Source organism: Panthera pardus, unplaced genomic scaffold (assembly GCF_024362965.1).
Source record: "Panthera pardus isolate Hobbes unplaced genomic scaffold, ASM2436296v1 HiC_scaffold_25, whole genome shotgun sequence".
Taxonomy (NCBI): Eukaryota; Metazoa; Chordata; class Mammalia; order Carnivora; family Felidae; genus Panthera; species Panthera pardus.
Window position 1 is genome coordinate 29,990,546 of NW_026526821.1, and position 19,109 is coordinate 30,009,654.

Consider the following 19,109-nt stretch of genomic DNA (forward strand, 5'->3'; position numbering starts at 1 on the left):
CTTTCTGAAAACACTATTTGGAACCAAATTTGGTGGACAAGTGAGCTGGATGAATACCACTTTGGACTGTTGATGAGGTTCTCTTGCCTGACTCCCTCATGGTTTCTGAGGAATTCCAAGGAGGAACCCCTACGTGCTCTGGGCAAGATCAAGAGTCATGGAACAGGGAAGAGACATCCTTCCACACTGTGGAGTTTCCCCAAGAACAGAACTCACTGACTTCACTGCACTCAGTCTACTGAATGGCCTGACACAATAGCAAATACATTCTTAGAAAGTGTCTGTCCCCATCAGTGCCTGTCACTTTAGAGTACATGCTCTTAAAGGCCTTCTCAGCACCCTGCTAGCTCCCTCACAGCAGCCCACAGCAATTCACACCAAAGACATCTTACACAAGACAAGCAAAGCTCCCCCTCAAGGCATTTTATCCAATCACAGGCTGGATGCTCATGCTTTAAATCTCTGACAGCTGCAAAGAAAACATAGACTTGCACATATATATGACTCCCTAAAACTGGAATGCAATTTCTCTTATCTTGGCATCTTTGGCATCTGTCCTTCAAATTCATGTTAGCTTTCTTTCCTAATCCAACTAGCAGTTACCACTGCTTCTTTATAATTCTTATAAAATTGCATTAAATATTTTATTATAGGACTTCCTATCTATAACACGATTGATTGTGTACATTCATTGGTGTGGCATTTGGAAAATTATTGAACTTTTCTGAGCATTAGCTCCCTCAAGGTAAAACATGGTAATGATGCCTACCTTAAAGAGGGATTTTGAGGATCAAGAGAGGGTAAAGCATCACAGTGCGAGACAAATAGCACAAAATAAATGTTGGCTCCCTGCTTTCCTTCTCTACATATCATCCTCCTTACCAAACTCTAACGGTTTTTTTTAATTTTATTTTTTAATTTTTAAAATTTACATCCAAATTAGTTATCATACAGTGCAACAATGATTTCACGAGTAGATTCCTTAGTGCCCCTTACCCATTTAGCCCATCCCCCCCCCAAACTGTAACATTTTTGAAGAGTGCCTGTCATAACATGACTTTTGTTTTATTATTTTATTATTTTATTTTTTTTCAATATATGAAATTTATCGTCAAACTGGTTTCCATACAACACCCAGTGCTCATCCCAAAAGGTGCCCTCCTCAATACCCATCACCCACCCTCCCCTCCCTCCCACCCCCATCAACCCTCAGTTTGTTCTCAGTTTTTAAGAGTTTCTTATGCTTTGTCTCTCTCCCACTCTAACCTCTTTTTTTTTTTTTCCTTCCCCTCCCCCATGGGTTTCTGTTAAGTTTCTCAGGATCCACATAAGAGTGAAACCATATGGTATCTGTCTTTCTCTGTATGGCTTATTTCACTTAGCACAACACTCTCCAGTTCCATCCACGTTGCTACAAAGGGCCATATTTCATTATTTCTCATTGCCACGTAGTACTCCATTGTGTATATAAACCACAATTTCTTTATTCATTCATCAGTTGATGGACATTTAGGCTCTTTCCATAATTTGGCTATTGTTGAGAGTGCTGCTATAAAGATTGGGGTACAAGTGCCCCTATGCATCAGTACTCCTGTATCCCTTGGGTAAATTCCTAGCAGACATGACTCTTAAACAGAGCAGACAAATTTTGTGCCAATAAACGTTAAAATAATGTATGTACAGGTTATTTACCAGCTCTTCCTCTAAGTAACAAAAGCAAGTGTGATATATATTCCTAAGCCTCACATAGGTATGGTATTGTGCATTTTGTAGTGTGCCAACCAAGTACCTGATTTAAATAAAATTCTAGTAAATCAAGAAATGATGATACTGATCCAATCTGCCCTAAAACATGGGCCCCACAATTCCTACATGCATATTCACAAAAATGTAGCTGTCACACAGGCAGATGTGGGACGACTTATTCCTTGCGGCCCTCTCAACGATTAGAATAGTTCCTGGCACACAGCAGACACAAGACACTCACTGAATGAAATCCTCTAGAAAAAAGACACCAGGTAAATCTCACATATAACCATTCTGAATCCAAACTGAGCCCATCCTTAAATTAGACACACTAACCTCCACTTCACAGAATGGAAGAAGAAGCCCTATTATGCTCTGCCCCCAGCTGTTTTTTTTTTTGTTTAACCATGATCTAGAAACAATGATGTAAATTTTACCTTTGCTAAGGTAGCCACTTTACAAAAACTTGATTCTCAAAAAATCGTTTATGATAAAAGCAATATATAATCCATAGCTAACATCATATTTAATGGTTAAAGACTAGATGCTTTCCCTTTCAGATCAGGAATAAGACACAATGTCCGTTCTTGCTACTTCTACTCAACATTATACTGGAGGTTCTAGTAAGGACATTTAGGAAAAAAAAAAAAAAAAAAAAACCCAAAAACCAAAAAAAACAAATACAAAGCCTCCAGATTGGAAAGAAAAAAGTAAAGCTATCTCTGTGTACTCATGACACACTTTTGTATATAGAAAAATCACAGAGTCATACAAAACAAAGCAATGAACAATCCAAAGATGATATGCAGAAAACAATTTCATTTATAATAACACCACAAAGAACAAAAATATTTAGGAATAAATTAAACAAAGAAAGCATAAGAGCTGTACACTGAAAACTAAAACATTGCTGAAAGAAATTTAAGACCTAAATAAATGGAAAGACAGCCAGGTTCATGGATTGTGAGGCTTAGTATTTTTAAGATGGCAATACTTCTCAAACAGATCTATAAATTCAATACAATCCCTACTAAAATCTCAGTTGTCTTTTCTGGCAGAAAACTGACAAGCTGATCCTTAAGTTTACATGGGAATGCAAGGAACTCAGAATAGTCAAAACAATCTTGAAAAAGAACAAATTGAAGGACTCTCACTTCTCAATTTCAAAGCTTACTACAAAGCTACAATAATCAAAACAATGTGGTACTGGGGGTGCCTGGGTGGCTCAGTCGGTTGGGCGACCAACTTCGGCTCAGGTCATGATCTCGCAGTCTGTGAGTTCGAGCCCCGCATCGGGCTCTGTGCTGACAGCTCAGAGCCTGGAGCCTGTTTCAGATTCTGTGTCTCCCTCTCTCTCTGACCCTCCCCCGTTCACGCTCTCTGTCTCAAAAATAAATAAACGTAAAAAAAATTAAAAACAAAAAAACAAAAAAACAAAAAACAATGTGGTACTGGCATGATGACAGACATATCTATCAGTGGAACACAACTGACAGCCCAGAAAATAAGCCTTCACATTGATAGTCAATCGGTTTTTTACAAAAGTGCCAAGACAATTCAATGGAGAAAGAATAAGTCTTTTCAACAAATGGTGCGGAGAGAACTGGATATCAACACGTGAAACAACGAAGTCAGACTCCTACTTCATGCTATATGTAAAAATTAACTCAAGATGGAACACAGGTCTACATGTAAGAGCTAAAACTATAAAACAGAAGAAAACACTGGAATAAATCTTTGTGACCTTGGATTAGGCAATGCTTTAAAAATTTTTTTTTCAATGCTTTTATTTATTTTTGAGACAGAGAGAGACAGAGCATGAGTAGGGGAGGGGCAGAGAGAAGGGGAGACAGAATCTGAAGTGGGGTCCAGGCTCTGAACTGGCAGCACAGAGCCCGACGTGGGGCCTGAACTCACGGACCATGAGATCATGAACTGAGCTGAAGTCAGACGCTTAACCTACTGAGCCACCCAGGCACACCCCTAGGCAATGCTTTCTTAGATATAACACCATACCTACAAGCAACAAAAGAAAAAATAAACTGGACTTCATTAAAATTTAAAAGCTTTTATGATTTAGAGGATACCATCTAAAAAATAAAAAGATAACCCATGGGAGAAATTTTTGGCAAATCAACTATCTGATAAAGGACCTGGATTCAGAAAATATGAAGTACTCTTGCAACTCAAAAGGAGACAACCTGGGGAGCCTGGCTGGCTCAATTGGTAGAGCATGCAATCCTTGATCTCAGGGTCTTGAGTTCAAGCCCCACATTGGGCACAGAGATTACTTAACAAAAAAAGTAGGGGGTACTTGGGTGGCTCAGTGGGTTGAGCGACTGACTCTTGATTTTGGCTCAGAGACTGAAGCAGGGCTCAATCCACAACCCTGGGATCATGACCTGAGCCGAAATCAAGGGTCGGATGCTCAACCCACTGAGCCACCCAGGTGTCCTCGGTATGTATCCTTTTAGATATTTCCTATATACATAGGAATAAACATTTAAAAAATACATATTGTTTTGGCAATTTACTTTTCTCAGTTCACAAAATACTGTGGACATTTTTACATGTTAAAATCTACTTAATTGTTTTAAATCCCTGCCTAGTATTCCATTGTATGAATATCCCAAAATTTAACCAGTCTCTTACTAATGAGCACTTGGATTATTTCCAATTCTTTGATATTACGAACAGTGTTTTTTTTAAATAAAGATTTTTTATTTTTTAAGTAATCTCTACAAACAAAGCAGGGCTCGAACTTACAACTCCGACGCCAAGAGTCACATACTCTACTAAGCCAGCCAGGCGTCCTGATTTTATAAACAGTGCTGTTTTGAACACTGCAGAGCACATCTGTCATGTTTCAGACTACTCAGTACCTTCTAAACAACTTTCCTAGGCTTGAACTTACGAAGTCCAACTTTTTTTTAAACAGCACAAACTACCTTTCCAGCCTTTCTTGCAGTCTGGGGTAGGCATGTGACCTAAGTTCCACCAACCAAATGTACTACAAGACTCCCACAGGCAGTGAGTCAGGTGAGTGAGGGGATGTATGCTAAGCAGATCCCATTTTCTGGTGAAGGAAGTGGTTGAGATATCCCTCCTACCAGGGCAGCCCTAAGAGGTTTGATTGCTCCTGGCTGCCTAGCCAATACATCCCGGCCCTCTTGGAGACTCTGCAAGCTGTAATGTCCTTTAGTAAATCTCTTTCCATTGAAACATACTGGAGTAGGCTCTCCTGTTTGGAATTAAGAATTCTATATGAAACAAACACCCCTATACCTATGTATCTTTGCACATTTGTACAAATATAATTATATGAAATTTTAGCAATGGAATGGCCAAATTTGTCTTCAAACAGATTATATCATTTTATATTCCTATCAACACTGCTTTTGAATGTACCTATTTTCCTACACTGTTGCTATGTAAAAAGCCACCCCAAAACTAAGCGGTTTCAAATAATGATGACGTATTATCCCTCATGATTCTGTGGATTAGACGGGCAGCTGTTTTGGCTTGGAACAGCTCAGCTGGGGCTGATGGTCTAAGATGGTGTCATTCACATCCAACTGGGGTCTCAAGCTCAGATGGGAGGAATGGGATGACTAGGCCTATCTCTCCACATGATCTCTCATCCTCTACCAGCCTAGCCCAGGCTTCTTCATATGGTAGTCTCAGCTCCCAGAGGCAAGAGAGGGCAAGCCCCAATGTGTAAATGCTTTTTAAGCTTCTGCTTATTTCTTGCTTCTTGATGTCCCATTGGCCAAAACAAGTCACATACCCAAGCCCAAATTCCAAGTATAAGAACTAGATACAACTCTTCAACTCTTGATGGAAGGGGCTGTTTTTGCTGTGGGCATATTTTAAATCTTCCACAGCTGGCCACGTAAAAAAATTTTCTTTTTTTAAAATTGGTGGGCTTAACACTGGCCACTTACTATTTTTTTAATGGAATGGGTTTAACTTTATTTCTTATTTAAAAATTTTTTAAATGTTTACTCCTGAGAGAGACAGACAGACAGACTGTGAGTGGGGAAGGGGTAGAGAGAGAGGAGACACAGAATCCAAAGCAGGCTCCAGGCTCTGAGCTGTCAACACAGAGACCAACATGGGGCTCGAACTCACAAACTGTGAGATCATGACCTGAGCCGAAGTCTGATGCTTAACTGAGCCACCTAGGTGCCCGGGGTTTAACTTTAGTAAGTTTCTGTTCTTGATCACGTGTGCCATAATTCTCTTATTCTATTCCATGTGCATAACATGCACATGGAATAGAACAGCCCCATAGCCCATATGCATGGACTAATCATTAGTTTTCCAACAGAGCATCAGTAGACCACTACAGTAAATTACTTTCTGGGAGGAATTCAAAGGTAAATTTGGAAATTTCTAATTTCTAAAAAAAAAAATTAGCCAATCAGTAACTTTGAATTACTGACTTAATACTTTTGATGTCCTAATATGAAAAAAAGAGGAAATTAGTATACTCATACTAACACGCATGATTTTGTTACTTGTATTTTTATATTCCATGACTGTAATTCACACATGATATAGCCTTATTCTATTCTTAAATAGATTACATGCTCATCTTTGGTCCTTTTATATACTTCTCATATATCTGAATTCTCTTAAGGACCTTTAGTCCTCACATGCTGGCACACCCATTTATTCACCAGATATTTCGTGAGCACTTACTTGTATTAAGCATTAAACAGAAATGGTTTCGGCACTCACAAAAGCGAAGTCTATATTCTACAGTTCCTCTCTTTTCTCTAATGATCTTAATTTGTCTATTTTTCTTCTTCACTTTGTTATTTTATCAAGCTTGAGGCTCTCTGAACAGACTTAAGTTTTAGCAGTGTCTATTCTACTTCTCACTGCTTTGATTGAGATTTTTTATTGCGATGGTGGTTTTATTATTGTCTTCATTTTCTTTCTAGGGCTCTAGCAGTTCATTTTCTATCTGTATTTGCTAACTAAACTCCCTGGTCTCCCTGATCTTTTCTATTTAAGAGTTTTACTGAGGTATAACTTGCATATAACATTCATTCATTTTACGTGTACAGTGTAATGATTTTTAACATAAATTTACAGAAGTATGCAACTATCACCACAATTCAATTTTAGAACATTTGTATCACCCCAAGAAGATCCCTCCTGCCCACTTCCCCAGACCTTTTATATAACTTCTCTGAGCTCTTCCCACCTCACCCTATTAACTTCTCTTCTTCTTAATTTTTTTTTTTTGACAGTGCAGAAGAGTACTCGTCTAGGCTAATTCTTCTGAAGTATAATCCCCATCTGTCGTTTGCTTATTACTATCTTTTCCTACCTTTTAAAAATGGTATTATCTGTCTCACATTAAATCTCCGTCTGCTTTAGGGCATCTTTATTTATTTATTTATTTTAAGATTTTATTTTTAAGTAATCTCTATACCCAACATGGGACTTGGAAGTCACAACCCTGAGATCAAGAGTCCTATGCTCCTTCAACTGAGCCAGCCAGGCGCCCCTTTAGTTTATCTTTAAATGAAAACTTGAGGAAAATAAGAAACACGACTGATAGAAAGGTGGCATGTAAGAGTCAATACAGTAGTCCAAAGTACAGTGGTGATGCTCAGCATTCACCATAATAACCTAGGACAAAAGGAAAACAGACCACCTTGGCTTTTTTATGGGAGAGCAGAACCTAAGTCACAGCTAAAGAGAAGAGATACGGCGAAGACATTTCTTGAAATCAGTCGAGGTGATAAGGGAAGTAACCTCCAATATAATTTATGAGAGACATCTGAAGATATCAACTTGGGACTTAAATAGGAAGGGAGCTCTTTCAGATGAAGGTTGAAGGGTGGATCAATTAGTTTCCAGGAGAGAACAGTAATTTGGACTAGTCAGAAAGAACACATGGTTACAGGCCTGGGATACATTCCACTAGGCTAAAGGGACAGGAAGTCAAATAGCTCTCTGAAGGGACAATGTAATGTTTGAATCTCTCCCCAGTGAGGAGTGCTCTGATGATGAAATAGATACTTCCAGACACCACTGGAGAGGTATAAACCACAAAACCCACTCGGAAAGCAATTTTCAGCTGTGAATGAAGAGTAATAAAACTGATCATACAATTAATTAATAATATCTCTTTGAAGATTCTAAGGAAATTATCCCAAATTTGAGAAATTTATATGCATAAAAATATTCCTATAGCATTATTTATAATAGTGAAAAGTTGGAGACATCCTGTGTGACTAACCGTGGAGAAACTGTTAAGACAATCATATCCAGCCATATGCACAATTACCACTGTGATACTGGAACATATGTTAACTTATATAGTATATGCTAATCTAAGAAGCATATAAAGTTATATGTAGACTGCAACAGTGAAGACATGCAGACAAAAAAGGCAAGGAATTCACAAAAATTATAATACTTAAACCACTGAGTTAGTGAGATTATGGGTAAATAATTACCCAATTTTCATTGTTGTTATATTACTTCCAATGTCTAGAGAAAAAAAGAGTTCACCTATTAGTAGCAAGAATGAATGTCATTAACCGAGGTTAAGGTGGCTTAAGCATAGGAAAAATTATCTATAAGATACTCCAAGTACCTTGGGAAACAAATCACCTCCCCTGTAGTAAAGAGGAAAAGAAAGGCTGCCATGGGCATTCTTTTTTTTTTTTTTTTTTAATATTTATTTGAGAGAGAGAGAGAGCACGCATGTGCGAGTGAGAGTGTGTGGGGGAGGGGCAGCAGGGAAGGGGCAGACAGAGAGGGAGGCACAGAATCCGAAGCAGGTCCCAGGCTCCAAGCTGTCAGCACAAAGCCTGACATGGGGCTTGAACCCACGAACCGTGAGATCATGACCTGAGCTGAAGTCGGATGCGTAACTGACTGAGCCACCCAGGTGCCCCACGGGCATCCTTTTTTTATGGGAGAAGCCGTTTCAAGTCCCACTACTCTAGATGGGCAACTTTTCAGTGCAAAAAAAAAGCGGGAGAGGCTGCCAGTGTATAGGCATCTCCTGAGAACCTAGCACAAATCAAGCAATAACTGAGCATTCATTATATATAAGGTAGAGTAATGCATTCCAAAAGACAGTAACACGTAAAGATGTGTCTCCTTCTGGTGGGTGGGAGAAAATCGCTTTCTGTACACTTAAACCCATCACGTCTTGTGGGCTGGAGATAATCCGAAGTATGTACCTGTGGTCCATGTAGCAGCTCAGGGGCTCCACACACACCGTGATGGCACCAATGGTGAAGGAGGACTTGACATTTGAGTCTGGATGGGTCTGCAGGGCCTGGACAACATCAATGACATCTGTGTAGCTGGAGGAAAAAAAGAGAAAGATTAGTTTACTGACTGGGGCCGCAGAATGGGGGAAGACGGGCACACTGAGGGGCTGAGTGAGCAAGAGTGGAAGGAAAACCACGAGGAGGTACCTGTGACTAGGTTCCTTGGGGTCATCCCACTTCATGATTCAGAGCCCGTCCCTGCATCCCACAGTGTTTCTGCATTCCCAAACCCCATTAGTACTCCTAACTGTGCAAGAGTGAGTGGAAGAAGCCCCCATCACTTCTAGGAGTGAAGGGAAGCCTGCAGATGACCCTGGCGCTCTGAAGGTGGGATTGGTGTCCTTAGGCCTGTTTTCCAATCAACCTAGGAGCTTCGATGTTGGTCTATTTCCTTTAATAGCTTTCCCCTCTCCTTCTGCTTCACAGAACATGCAGACAAGAGAGAATGGGGTTCATCAGGTACCTCTGTAGGTCAGCAGACACATGTCAAACCCCGCTTGCATTTGTCTTTCCTGCTGGGAACTCCCTCTAAACTACAACTTCCAGAGCCAACTTTAATTATTTTTAGTTAGAATGTAATATGTTTAATCATTTAACTCCCCCATGCATGCTCCTCCCAAGGCCTTGTCCTTCTCAGCAGAGGGGACTCCATTCTTTTAGCTGCTAGGCCAAAAAATTTGTTGCGTCATCATTGACTCCATTTTTTCTCAATTTTTGAACTATAACTAGAATGAGATGGCTGCTCACATTCTCACACTGCTACTGGGCCAGGACTGTCACCATCTCTTGCACAGATCACCCCACAGCCTCCTCACTGGCCTACTTTTTTTTTTTTTTTTAATGTTTATTTTTCAGAGAGAGAGAGGGAGGGAGGGAGAGCGCGTGCACCCATACACATATGCACACGCATGCGGGGCAGGGGCAGAGAGAGGGAGGCAGAGGATCTGACGCAGGCTCCACACTGACAGCAAAGAGTCCAATGTGGGGCTCAAACTCACGAACTGCGAGATCATGACCAGAGCCGAAGTCGGACACTTAACCGACTGAGCCATCCAGGTACCCCTCACAGACCTCCCTACTTCTGTCCCTGGCCCTGCCTGACCTGTCTTCAACACAGAAGCTAGAAGGATCGTGCTGACCCCACTGTGCTAAGCCACGGAGTGGCTTCATCCCACTCAGAGTCAAAGCCCAAGTCCTTACGGGGCGCCTGGGTGGGTCAGTTGGTTAAGTGTCCAACTTCGGCTCAGGTCATGATCTCGCAGCTCGTGAGTTTGAGCCCCACGTCAGGCTCTGTGCTGATGGCTCAGAGCCTGGAACCTGCTTCAGATTCTGTGTCTCCCTCTCTCTCTGCCCTTCCCCCACTCATGCTCTCTTTCTCAAAAATATTTAAAAAATTAAATTTAAATAAAATTAAAGAAAATAAAAAAGCGAAAGCCCTTACCTCAGCCCCCACGGTGGTCTATGATCTGACTCCCACACTGCAAGGACTTTCTCCTCCTACTATTCCTTCCCTTACCTCAATCTGGCCATCCTGACCTCCTGGTTCTTCCCTGAACATGCCAGGCATATTTCCACCCTGGCATTCTCGGTCCCTTCCTGTGGTGCTCTTTTCCTCAGGTATCTGCCAGGCTTGCTTCCTTGTTCCCTTCAGGTCTCTGCTCAAATGGCATCTTATGAGAGAGGGATCTTCTGACTTCCTGCAGCCTATGTGACACAGCAACCTTCCTTTTGGCACCACCGGTCCCCACGAAATTCTTCCCTACAGCACTGAACATCAGCTACATTGTATTTTCTCATTTATTTGTTTTTAGTCTGTTTCTGCAATAATAATGTAAAGTGATTGAATGGTGTAATCTATGGTGCCTAAGCAGGATAGATGAAGGAACTGGATGTTCAATCATGGGTAGACCCATGGCCACTCCAAGAAGGGGCCTTCCCTCTTTACCTTGTAGAGAACATTTTCCCAGCCTATCACCAAAAGGTCAGTTCCTATAGAGGGAAGGGAAATCAGAAGGCATCCTTGCTGATCATATGGGCCTGGGTCCTAGACTGGGCCCTTGGGAAGCCAGTGATGGTGGCTGGGGGGAAAGGTATAGCCTGCCTGAGCCACTCCCTGAGTTTCTACAAATAATTCATCTGCAAAATGTCACTTGGCGTTATCCCAGACTGTAATATTCACATCCCAATCCCCAGGTCTGCCTCTGTCCTGACCAACTAGCAGTACTTCAATCAAGAACAGGGTGTGCCTGGTTTTAGAGCTTCCCCACAAGTGCCGGGTAGCCAGAGAGCTGTTAGAGTGAGCCCTCTGCTCCCCGGTTTCTCCCCCTGCCTGGGCACACGTGTGGATGTCCACATGGGGTTCCTTCTCCTGGTTCTGCAGTGTCTAGTTAGGCCTGGATGCAAGAGAGCACCCCACACTGCCTGCATTGCCAGGCGTTCTGCACCCTTGTTAAGTAGGACTGACTGATGCTTGCACACTGCCCCAAATCTCTTTGTGATCATGTTTACCAGATTTAACCCTCCTGGTTAAGTGCCCCAGCCTTGCTCCTAAGCATCAGTTTTCTCTCTCTTCTAAAAATAAGTTTCGGAAGATTTTTATTTTCCATGTCTGGTATGAGCCTAGAGAATCCTTTCTGAGGGCAGAAAAGAACTGAAAGATTTACCAAATCCTGGTCATTTTGGTCATTTTAATATCCTGGGTTTTCCTTCAGAGAGGGTGGCTGGTAATTCCCAGGTTTTCAGAGCATTCCATTTAATGGAAAAAAGGGTGGAATGAAAACAGGCCCCAAAATCCTTGGTGGGAGCAGTGTTATCGAGGTGATGAATGTGGGCACTGCAGCCAGGAACTGCTGTGGCAAGACAGGAGGCCCTTGGTGTCTGTCACTCACTGTACTTGCTGTGGGGAGGAGGCTGCTAGGCTCTCCCTCCCTCCTCAGCCCTTGCCCTGTAATCATCCTGGCCAGGGCCTCCCAACAGGAGGAGGCAGGCTTTACTACGGAAGGAAGCACACTGCTCCAGCTACCAGAGCCTGAACTCGATCACTTTGGCTAATAAACTGCCTCAAATGCATGATGAAGGAAAAAAAAAAACCAAAAAAACAAAAACAAACACACACAAAAACCCCTGGTTCTTCATGTCTGCCTCTTTCTTGTCAGTTCTCTCTTTATTAAAAATAAAAGCAAAACAAAGAAACAAAACAAAACCCCAGCAGGATTTTTACTTTCTTTATTCTGAAACAACATACCCCATTCAACTGTCCTTTGGCCTCTGTTTTATGTTTGCAATTTAAGCCTACAATTTGGGCATGTGTTTTAGATTAATAATTCAATTTTTGTTTTGAGAGAGACTTTAAATGTAGATAATTTAAAGAATAATTTTTTACAATATTCTGGAGTATAAACAAATATAATCTCTCAAATTCCTTAAAATTATTTTTTTTAAATTCAGATTTCTCCAGTTTTATGTGTGTGTCTGTCTATAAGTTCTAGACAATTATATTACCTGCATAGGTTCCTGTATCTACCACCACCGTCAAGACACTGAACAGTTCCACCACCACTTGGTTCCCTTGTGTTGTCTTTTTATGACCACACCCACCTTCTTCCTACCTCCCACTCCCATCCCTAAGTCCTGGCAACCACCAATCTGTCCTCTATTTCTAAAATTTTATCATTTCAAAAACATTAATTTTTAAAAGAACAATTAACAGTTCCAGTGGATGTCAAAGCTCAACACCACTGCCCCACTGCTGTAGAAAGTCAAATGGAACCAGGCCACTCTGGGGACAAAAGAAAACTGCCCTAGACCACAGTGTTCCCCCATGAACCCTATAAATGAAGATAAAAGCCATATCCAGGGACTATAAATCTCAATTTGAGAAACCTCTGGAGTCTCCCTTCACTGGCAACCTCAATACTGGGCATGAAGGTCCAGTCCCAAGGAGATGGTCATGCAAAAAGGAGGCAGCCATGAGTTCCCTGCTGAGCCTCAAGAGAACGGGCTTGGCCCATAAGAACCATGTCTTATCGAGAGCCATAGCATTTTGCTGGTATTTCCACTGAGTCCCTCAGGAAAGCTGAGATCCCTAGCATCCTGGGACTTCGACTGTGCAAAGGCTGGGTCTGAGAGTGGGCTGGCCATACACGGTCACTGCAGTCCAGCACAACCAGGGCAGCTGACACTTTTGCAGACCTGTACTGCCAGAGACAAGGAGTCAACGATGCTTTGTCAAGTGATGGAAGATGGAAATGCCCTCAGCTGCACAATGGCAAACTGCTGAATTTGACTCCAGGTCCACACTCCCAATGACTCTCAACTCTGGCAGGGACCAATCCATTCCTTTGACCATCAGAAGTGATGGAAAGCCAGAAGAAAACAAGTGGTTTCAAGCCTAGACTCTTGCTCTGTGGCTTTCATGACCTCAGCCCACAAACAGGACAAAAGGGCTGACAGAAGGGAAGGCCAGGGCAGGTGTGAGAACAAGGCCTGAAGAAGAGGAACGATGGCTTGGTGGAGTGCACAGTGCTGTCCACCTCCTGACTCAGGACCACCAGCCCAGCTTTTCTCCACTTCTCACCATCCATCCGCCCAGGAAACCCAACAGAGCTTTGGATCTGGGCCTGCTCTCTACTGGAAACAATTAGTCAATTGCAAACAGTAATTATTACGAGCACAAAAAACACAGCATAGCACAAAAGCGCTTTGTGAGAACTGCCAAAAGCTTCCGTATTACCAGCCATCATCAAGACCACAGACTATGTTTTCCCTGACCTGGCATGCTCTCTTCTGGGACTGGGGGGTGGTGGGCCTGCATAGGGCTCCTCCCTGGAAGGCCTTAGAACAAACAGGTCGAGGTAAACTCCTTTCAGCTAGGGTCACTGAAGCAGTGGTACTCACTCTGTCCAACCTATCCTCACAGGGAGCTTCCTGCCCAACTGGACTATTCATGCTCTCCACTGAGGGTCCCAGGAAAACCTCCTGGCCCAGCCATCCTGGGAATGGTGGGGGACGAGAATGGAGAGGATAGGGGCTGCCTCTGCAACTCCACACGAGGGAGGATTGAAACAGACAGCAAAGGAAGAGACCTCAGGGCCTTATCAAAGAATCTTGCCCAGAGAATTTCTTCCCTAATTCTCTACTGTGAGGATAGAGAATTTTGAGGATACCATCGTGCTGAAACCAAACTTAAAACTTGTGGGCAAGCTACAGCAGCTCTCTGGGCCACAAGATGGTAACCGGAGTCCTTGCTTGTCTGAGGCCTCTCTGGGTAGTGCAGACTCTGCTCATGCAAATGTGGAGGTCATTCTGTGTCCCAGGCTAGCCACACACAAAATACAACAGTAATGGCAAGGTCATCACCATTCCCATTGTCCCCAGAAGACTTCCAGTGCTCACCCTTGCAACACCACTAGCAGTCGAATCTTCTTGCGGATGTAGGCTGACTGGCGGGCAGAGCGATTCTGCTGGGCCTCCAGGACACTGGAAAGGTATCTCTGGAAGTGGGCAGCATGAAAACATTCGGAGCTGTCCATGATTTGGCGGTATACCATCCACCTGGAAACGGCAAGTATAATCTCAGCATGGGGGCTGCCTGCTGGCCTGGCCCCACAGACTCAGCCAGTGGATCCAAATGTGACCAGTACTTCCACAGACATTCTGCCCAGTGACCCCGCACAGGAGGCCTGGGGAGCTCCGTATCCTGAAACCACTATCACTGGAACTTTTGACAGGAAATGCCTTGCCACAGGGGAAAAGGTCAGGTAAGCACATGACCATTAATCAGACTTCAGAATTGAGAAAGACTCCTTATGACTGGGCAGTCATTTCCTGAAGGACCATCCAATAAAATGGCTTCAGTCTGGTGCTGAGTAAAATTTTTGCTAAGAAGTGAGCAGGGTGAAGAATTCAGACTATTTCTACAACAAAAGAAATGGAAATAAGGGAGGAACTGGCTAGCTACTTAGTACTTGTAAGAAGACCAATATTTCTGGAGCATCTCTGTAAAACTTGTCCAACCTCCCACATCTCCCTAAACTCCCAAACTTCTAGGTGATTTCCATCTTCTCCATCTTTTCCATCTTCCTTATGGCCTCCTGCAGGATGCCTTACTTCGAGGTAGACTGACTAGATATTAAATGCCTGTTCAGTTAGCCAGGGATGTTTAGTAATCTGCCAGCCATATGAAACTGATGGATGAACGATCTTCCCAATTTCCCCTAAGCCAACGTGTCCCAGATGCACTGGAACGGATATAGTCCCCTTGTGGTCAGGGATGGATCACACCCACCAGCTCCCAAGTTCTAATCAGCCCGGTCCTGAGTTGCCTGTTAACCAGGCACACTCCCTGGCCTTTGCCTGTGCTAGTTCTGCTGCTACAGTGCTTGTCTCCAGATTTCCAAAGACTCACTCCTCTCATCTCCTCAGGCCTCTGCTCAAATGCCAGCTTCTCAGTGAGGTCTTCCCTGAGCACCCAATTTAAAACTGGGACCTCCCTCCCAGCTTGGCAATCCCTATACCCTTCTCTACTTTGTTATCTCTATGGCACTTTTCACTAGCTAATATACTACTTTCCTTGTCTGGTTAATTGTCTTCCTAAACTAGAATGTAAGGTCCACGAAGGCAGAGACATTTTTAGTCTTTTTTTTTTCATTTGTCGCCCACACTTAGAACAATGTCTGGCATACAGGACGTGTTCAGTATAAATGTGTTAAATGAATGGACGGATGGCTCCTGTGCTAATACCAATCACACCAAAGGCCAGTACATGTTGAAGGTTTCCCAGTGCCTATGTGGGCCCAGGCATAGAATCCCTTTCCCCAAAGCAAAGGCAGCAGCCGTACTAACCTGCCATATTCCTTATGCAGAGTGACCAGGAAAGCACAGAGCTCGCTAGCATGACAGCCTGGGAGGCCAGTTACAATGCTGATAGTCACCTACATGAAAGAAAAGTCACGTGAGTCTGTCATTCAACAGGGAGGCAGCGTTGTGTAACAGGTTAAGAGAAATGATTTCTGGAACCAGGTTCTGTGGGTTTGAACCTCAGCACCAGCACTCACCTAGGTATATGTCCTTGGGCTAATAACAGAACCTATCTTGCAGGTGGGTGTGATGATTAACTGAGTTAATATATGTAAAGTGTTTAGAACAGTGTGTGTGGGACATAGCAAACACCACGTAAAATGTAGTGTTACTAATATAATTTCTATGCAGCAGGCTTGACTAGATCAGTTAAAATACCATGGAAAACACTGGGCAGAAAGGAGGTCTGAGACAAAGTGCCACAGGCTAAACTGGTGTGGTTAAGTAAGCTCAGCCAAGGAAGAGGAGTGGCATGGGGATGTTTCTGTCTGGCTGCCCAATCCACCCAAGCCAAATGGCCTGAGCTAAGGAAGCAAACAGAAGGTAGGAAGTACGTCTGAATCTTGACTAGGTGAAGAGCAGGTTGGACTCTCTTAGCCTTAACACACAACCAGATGAAAACAGGGCCCTCTGCAGGTATGTATTCTGAAGCAACTTAAAGGAATCCAGTGACAGAGAAGAGGTGGAGCAGGGGAGGAAAGGAACCATACACCTACTGAACAGTATCAGTGTAAATTTTTAAAACAATTTTTTAATGTGTATTTATTTTTTGATATAGAGACACAGAGTGCAAGTGGGGGAGGGTCAGAGAGAGAGGGAGACACAGAATCCAAAGCAGGGTCCAGACTCTGACCTGCCAGCACAAAGCCCGACGTGGGGCCTGAACCCACAAACCACGAGATCATGACCTGAGCCGAAGTTGGATGCTTAAACGGCTGAGCCACCCAGGCACCCCTCGATGTAAATTTTTGTTTCACAAGACTCACTGGGATGGGCCTGGTCACAGATGAGTTAGATTAAAGCTTAGCTGGTGGCAGTTACCACTCTAGTTGGTCACATCAGCACAAAGATGGCTGTGGATCTCTCTTCTTTTGTGGGAATCAGAAGTTTTCCCTCCTCCCTTCCAACCAGGCTCCTACTCTATATCCCTTACTGTCCCCGTGGGCAGTATGCCATGCAACTTCTTGTTTATCCTCCTCCCCACCCTGGTCCTATTCCTCAGCGCCCAAGTCCCTGGCTCTCAAATCACAGCACATGTGCTTATAGCCAGACACCGTCTTACTTTAGGGCCAGTCCTATAGCACCCTTTTAATGAGTAGGCATTTTCATTTTAAACTCTTGCCTTGGGGAAAAACCAGGCTTCTAACTGCTTGGTACTCCTATTTTCTTTTGCAGGTGAGTGTCTTCTAGATTTATGTATAAATAAATGCCCTCTTGGAGTATATTATGACTCTGGTTCCAGAGAAATGGTGGGAGGGGTCAAAAGGAGGGGCATGTGATGTGGGAGCGGATTAAAATCCACTCTTGGGAAGACAGTGTTTATAAAGTATCACCTTACCCTAGTGATGCCAGCAAGGCCCAATAAGGCCCTTCCTCTTATTAAGCTCAATGTGTCACCCACTTCCAGGTAAGTCCTTGTCACAAACAGAAAAGGCTGATGGGATGAGAGCACTGAGCAAGAATCTGAAAGATGTGGAGAAGCCAGGGGAGGGCATGGCAAGGTGCTAGGGCTTTATGGCTGCTACAGGGCTTGGCTGGGGTCAGTACAGACACCTGTACACAGTCATTGTACAGAGTAGGTTTCCTGTATATCATTACATCAGTATCCTAGGAGGTGGAGAGTCTTACAAAAGGGACCCTGCTTCAGCTCTTTTTGTTAACTGACACAGAAGGTCAAAGGGCAGGCTATCAGGCTTATCTTCCTGTGAATTCCCAGCATATTTGCTGAGCTGCTGTACCTTGTCATTTTCTACTCGGTGAGAAGGGTTGATTTCAGCTTGCTGTAGCAGGACTGGGAGATGGGTCCTCATCACAGGCTCTCGACTAATGCTGCTGATGGCAAAATGCTGAAGAAACCTAGAAAAACGAAGACAATGCTAATGTTACCACTGCCAGCCTTGCCTGAATGTGCTCCTTCACATGAGAAACGCCTTATCTAACTGCTAAAAAAGAAACCTTAGACAGATACTCTCTAGAGAATAAAACTATATGGTGTGTCACTACTACTGTTTACACTGATCCCTAAGAAGCTACAAAGAAAAAGCAGCTTAGATTTTTTAATGCTTATTTATTTTTGAGACAGAGAGAGACAGAGCGCGAGTGGGGGAGGAGCAGAGAGAGAGACACAGAATCCGAAGCAGGCTCCAGGCTCTGAGCTGTCGGCACAGAGCACGATGTGGGGCTCGAACCCACAGACCGTGAGATCATGACCTGAGCCGAAGACGGACGCTTAACCGACTGAGCCACCCAGGCGCCCCTGGAAAAAGCAGCTTAGAAAGGACCAACGCTGAGGTCTCTGACATTTCAAAAGACAGAACATGAAACATCTATAAACAGAAAACCAGAGCTCACCAGTCCAGCTCTGGGAGTTTGGCTGGGAGTAGCTTTAGAGGACTCCGTTTCTCTCCAGCAGAATGGCTCAGGACACTGTAGAGCTTCTGCGCACTGGAGTGTCTGGAATATCAAAAGCTCACAGATTAGAACTCCATCTCCCTATAGCACCACACTTTACATAACTTGATGCTTTCAAGCCAGAGTCTTGTGACAGAGTCAACACTTCCAAAATAAGCATCTCAATGACTTAAACACAGTGCGGTATTAGTGTGTGACAACTGGTGTACCCAGAGAGGAAGGCTTGCCTGAAACCCTTGGTAATATTACAGGTTTCTGATTCTTGGTGGATTTCATCTCTCTTGACTTCTGTTTCCCCAAGGGCACTGGCTACCTGCAAGTGGCAGCACTGAAATGACTGTGCTGGCCCTTTCAGAAGCCAAGACCCCTGTGTTACATAACGTAAGTCGTCCTGCAGAGAGAGCAGACACACACAGCTTAGGGAAACAAGCATAAACACTGAAGGCAGCCACTTACAATCTCTTTTGTTCCACAGATAATCCATCTTCCTGGATCACTTTTAAAGACAGCCCTGAGTTAGCCTGCTGTTGCCAGGGGGAGAAGACCTAAACAAAACAGAATTTGAGC

The 19,109-nt window shown here is 43.5% G+C and overlaps 1 protein-coding gene across 2 annotated transcripts in view; it reads right to left on the reverse strand.

Annotated features, from left to right (window-relative positions):
• Window positions 1-19,109, reverse strand: part of DNAAF9 (dynein axonemal assembly factor 9) — a 131,329-nt gene that overhangs the window by 26,040 nt on the left and 86,180 nt on the right. For both annotated transcript variants that reach the window (XM_019462662.2, XM_053890397.1), the window contains exons 23-28: window positions 18,999-19,087; window positions 18,483-18,584; window positions 17,870-17,987; window positions 15,897-15,985; window positions 14,448-14,606; window positions 8,961-9,086 (exon numbers count right to left, since the gene is read on the reverse strand). In XM_019462662.2, coding sequence (XP_019318207.1) covers window positions 8,961-9,086; window positions 14,448-14,606; window positions 15,897-15,985; window positions 17,870-17,987; window positions 18,483-18,584; window positions 18,999-19,087 — 683 coding nt within the window. The remainder of the gene's footprint in view (window positions 1-8,960; window positions 9,087-14,447; window positions 14,607-15,896; window positions 15,986-17,869; window positions 17,988-18,482; window positions 18,585-18,998; window positions 19,088-19,109) is intronic.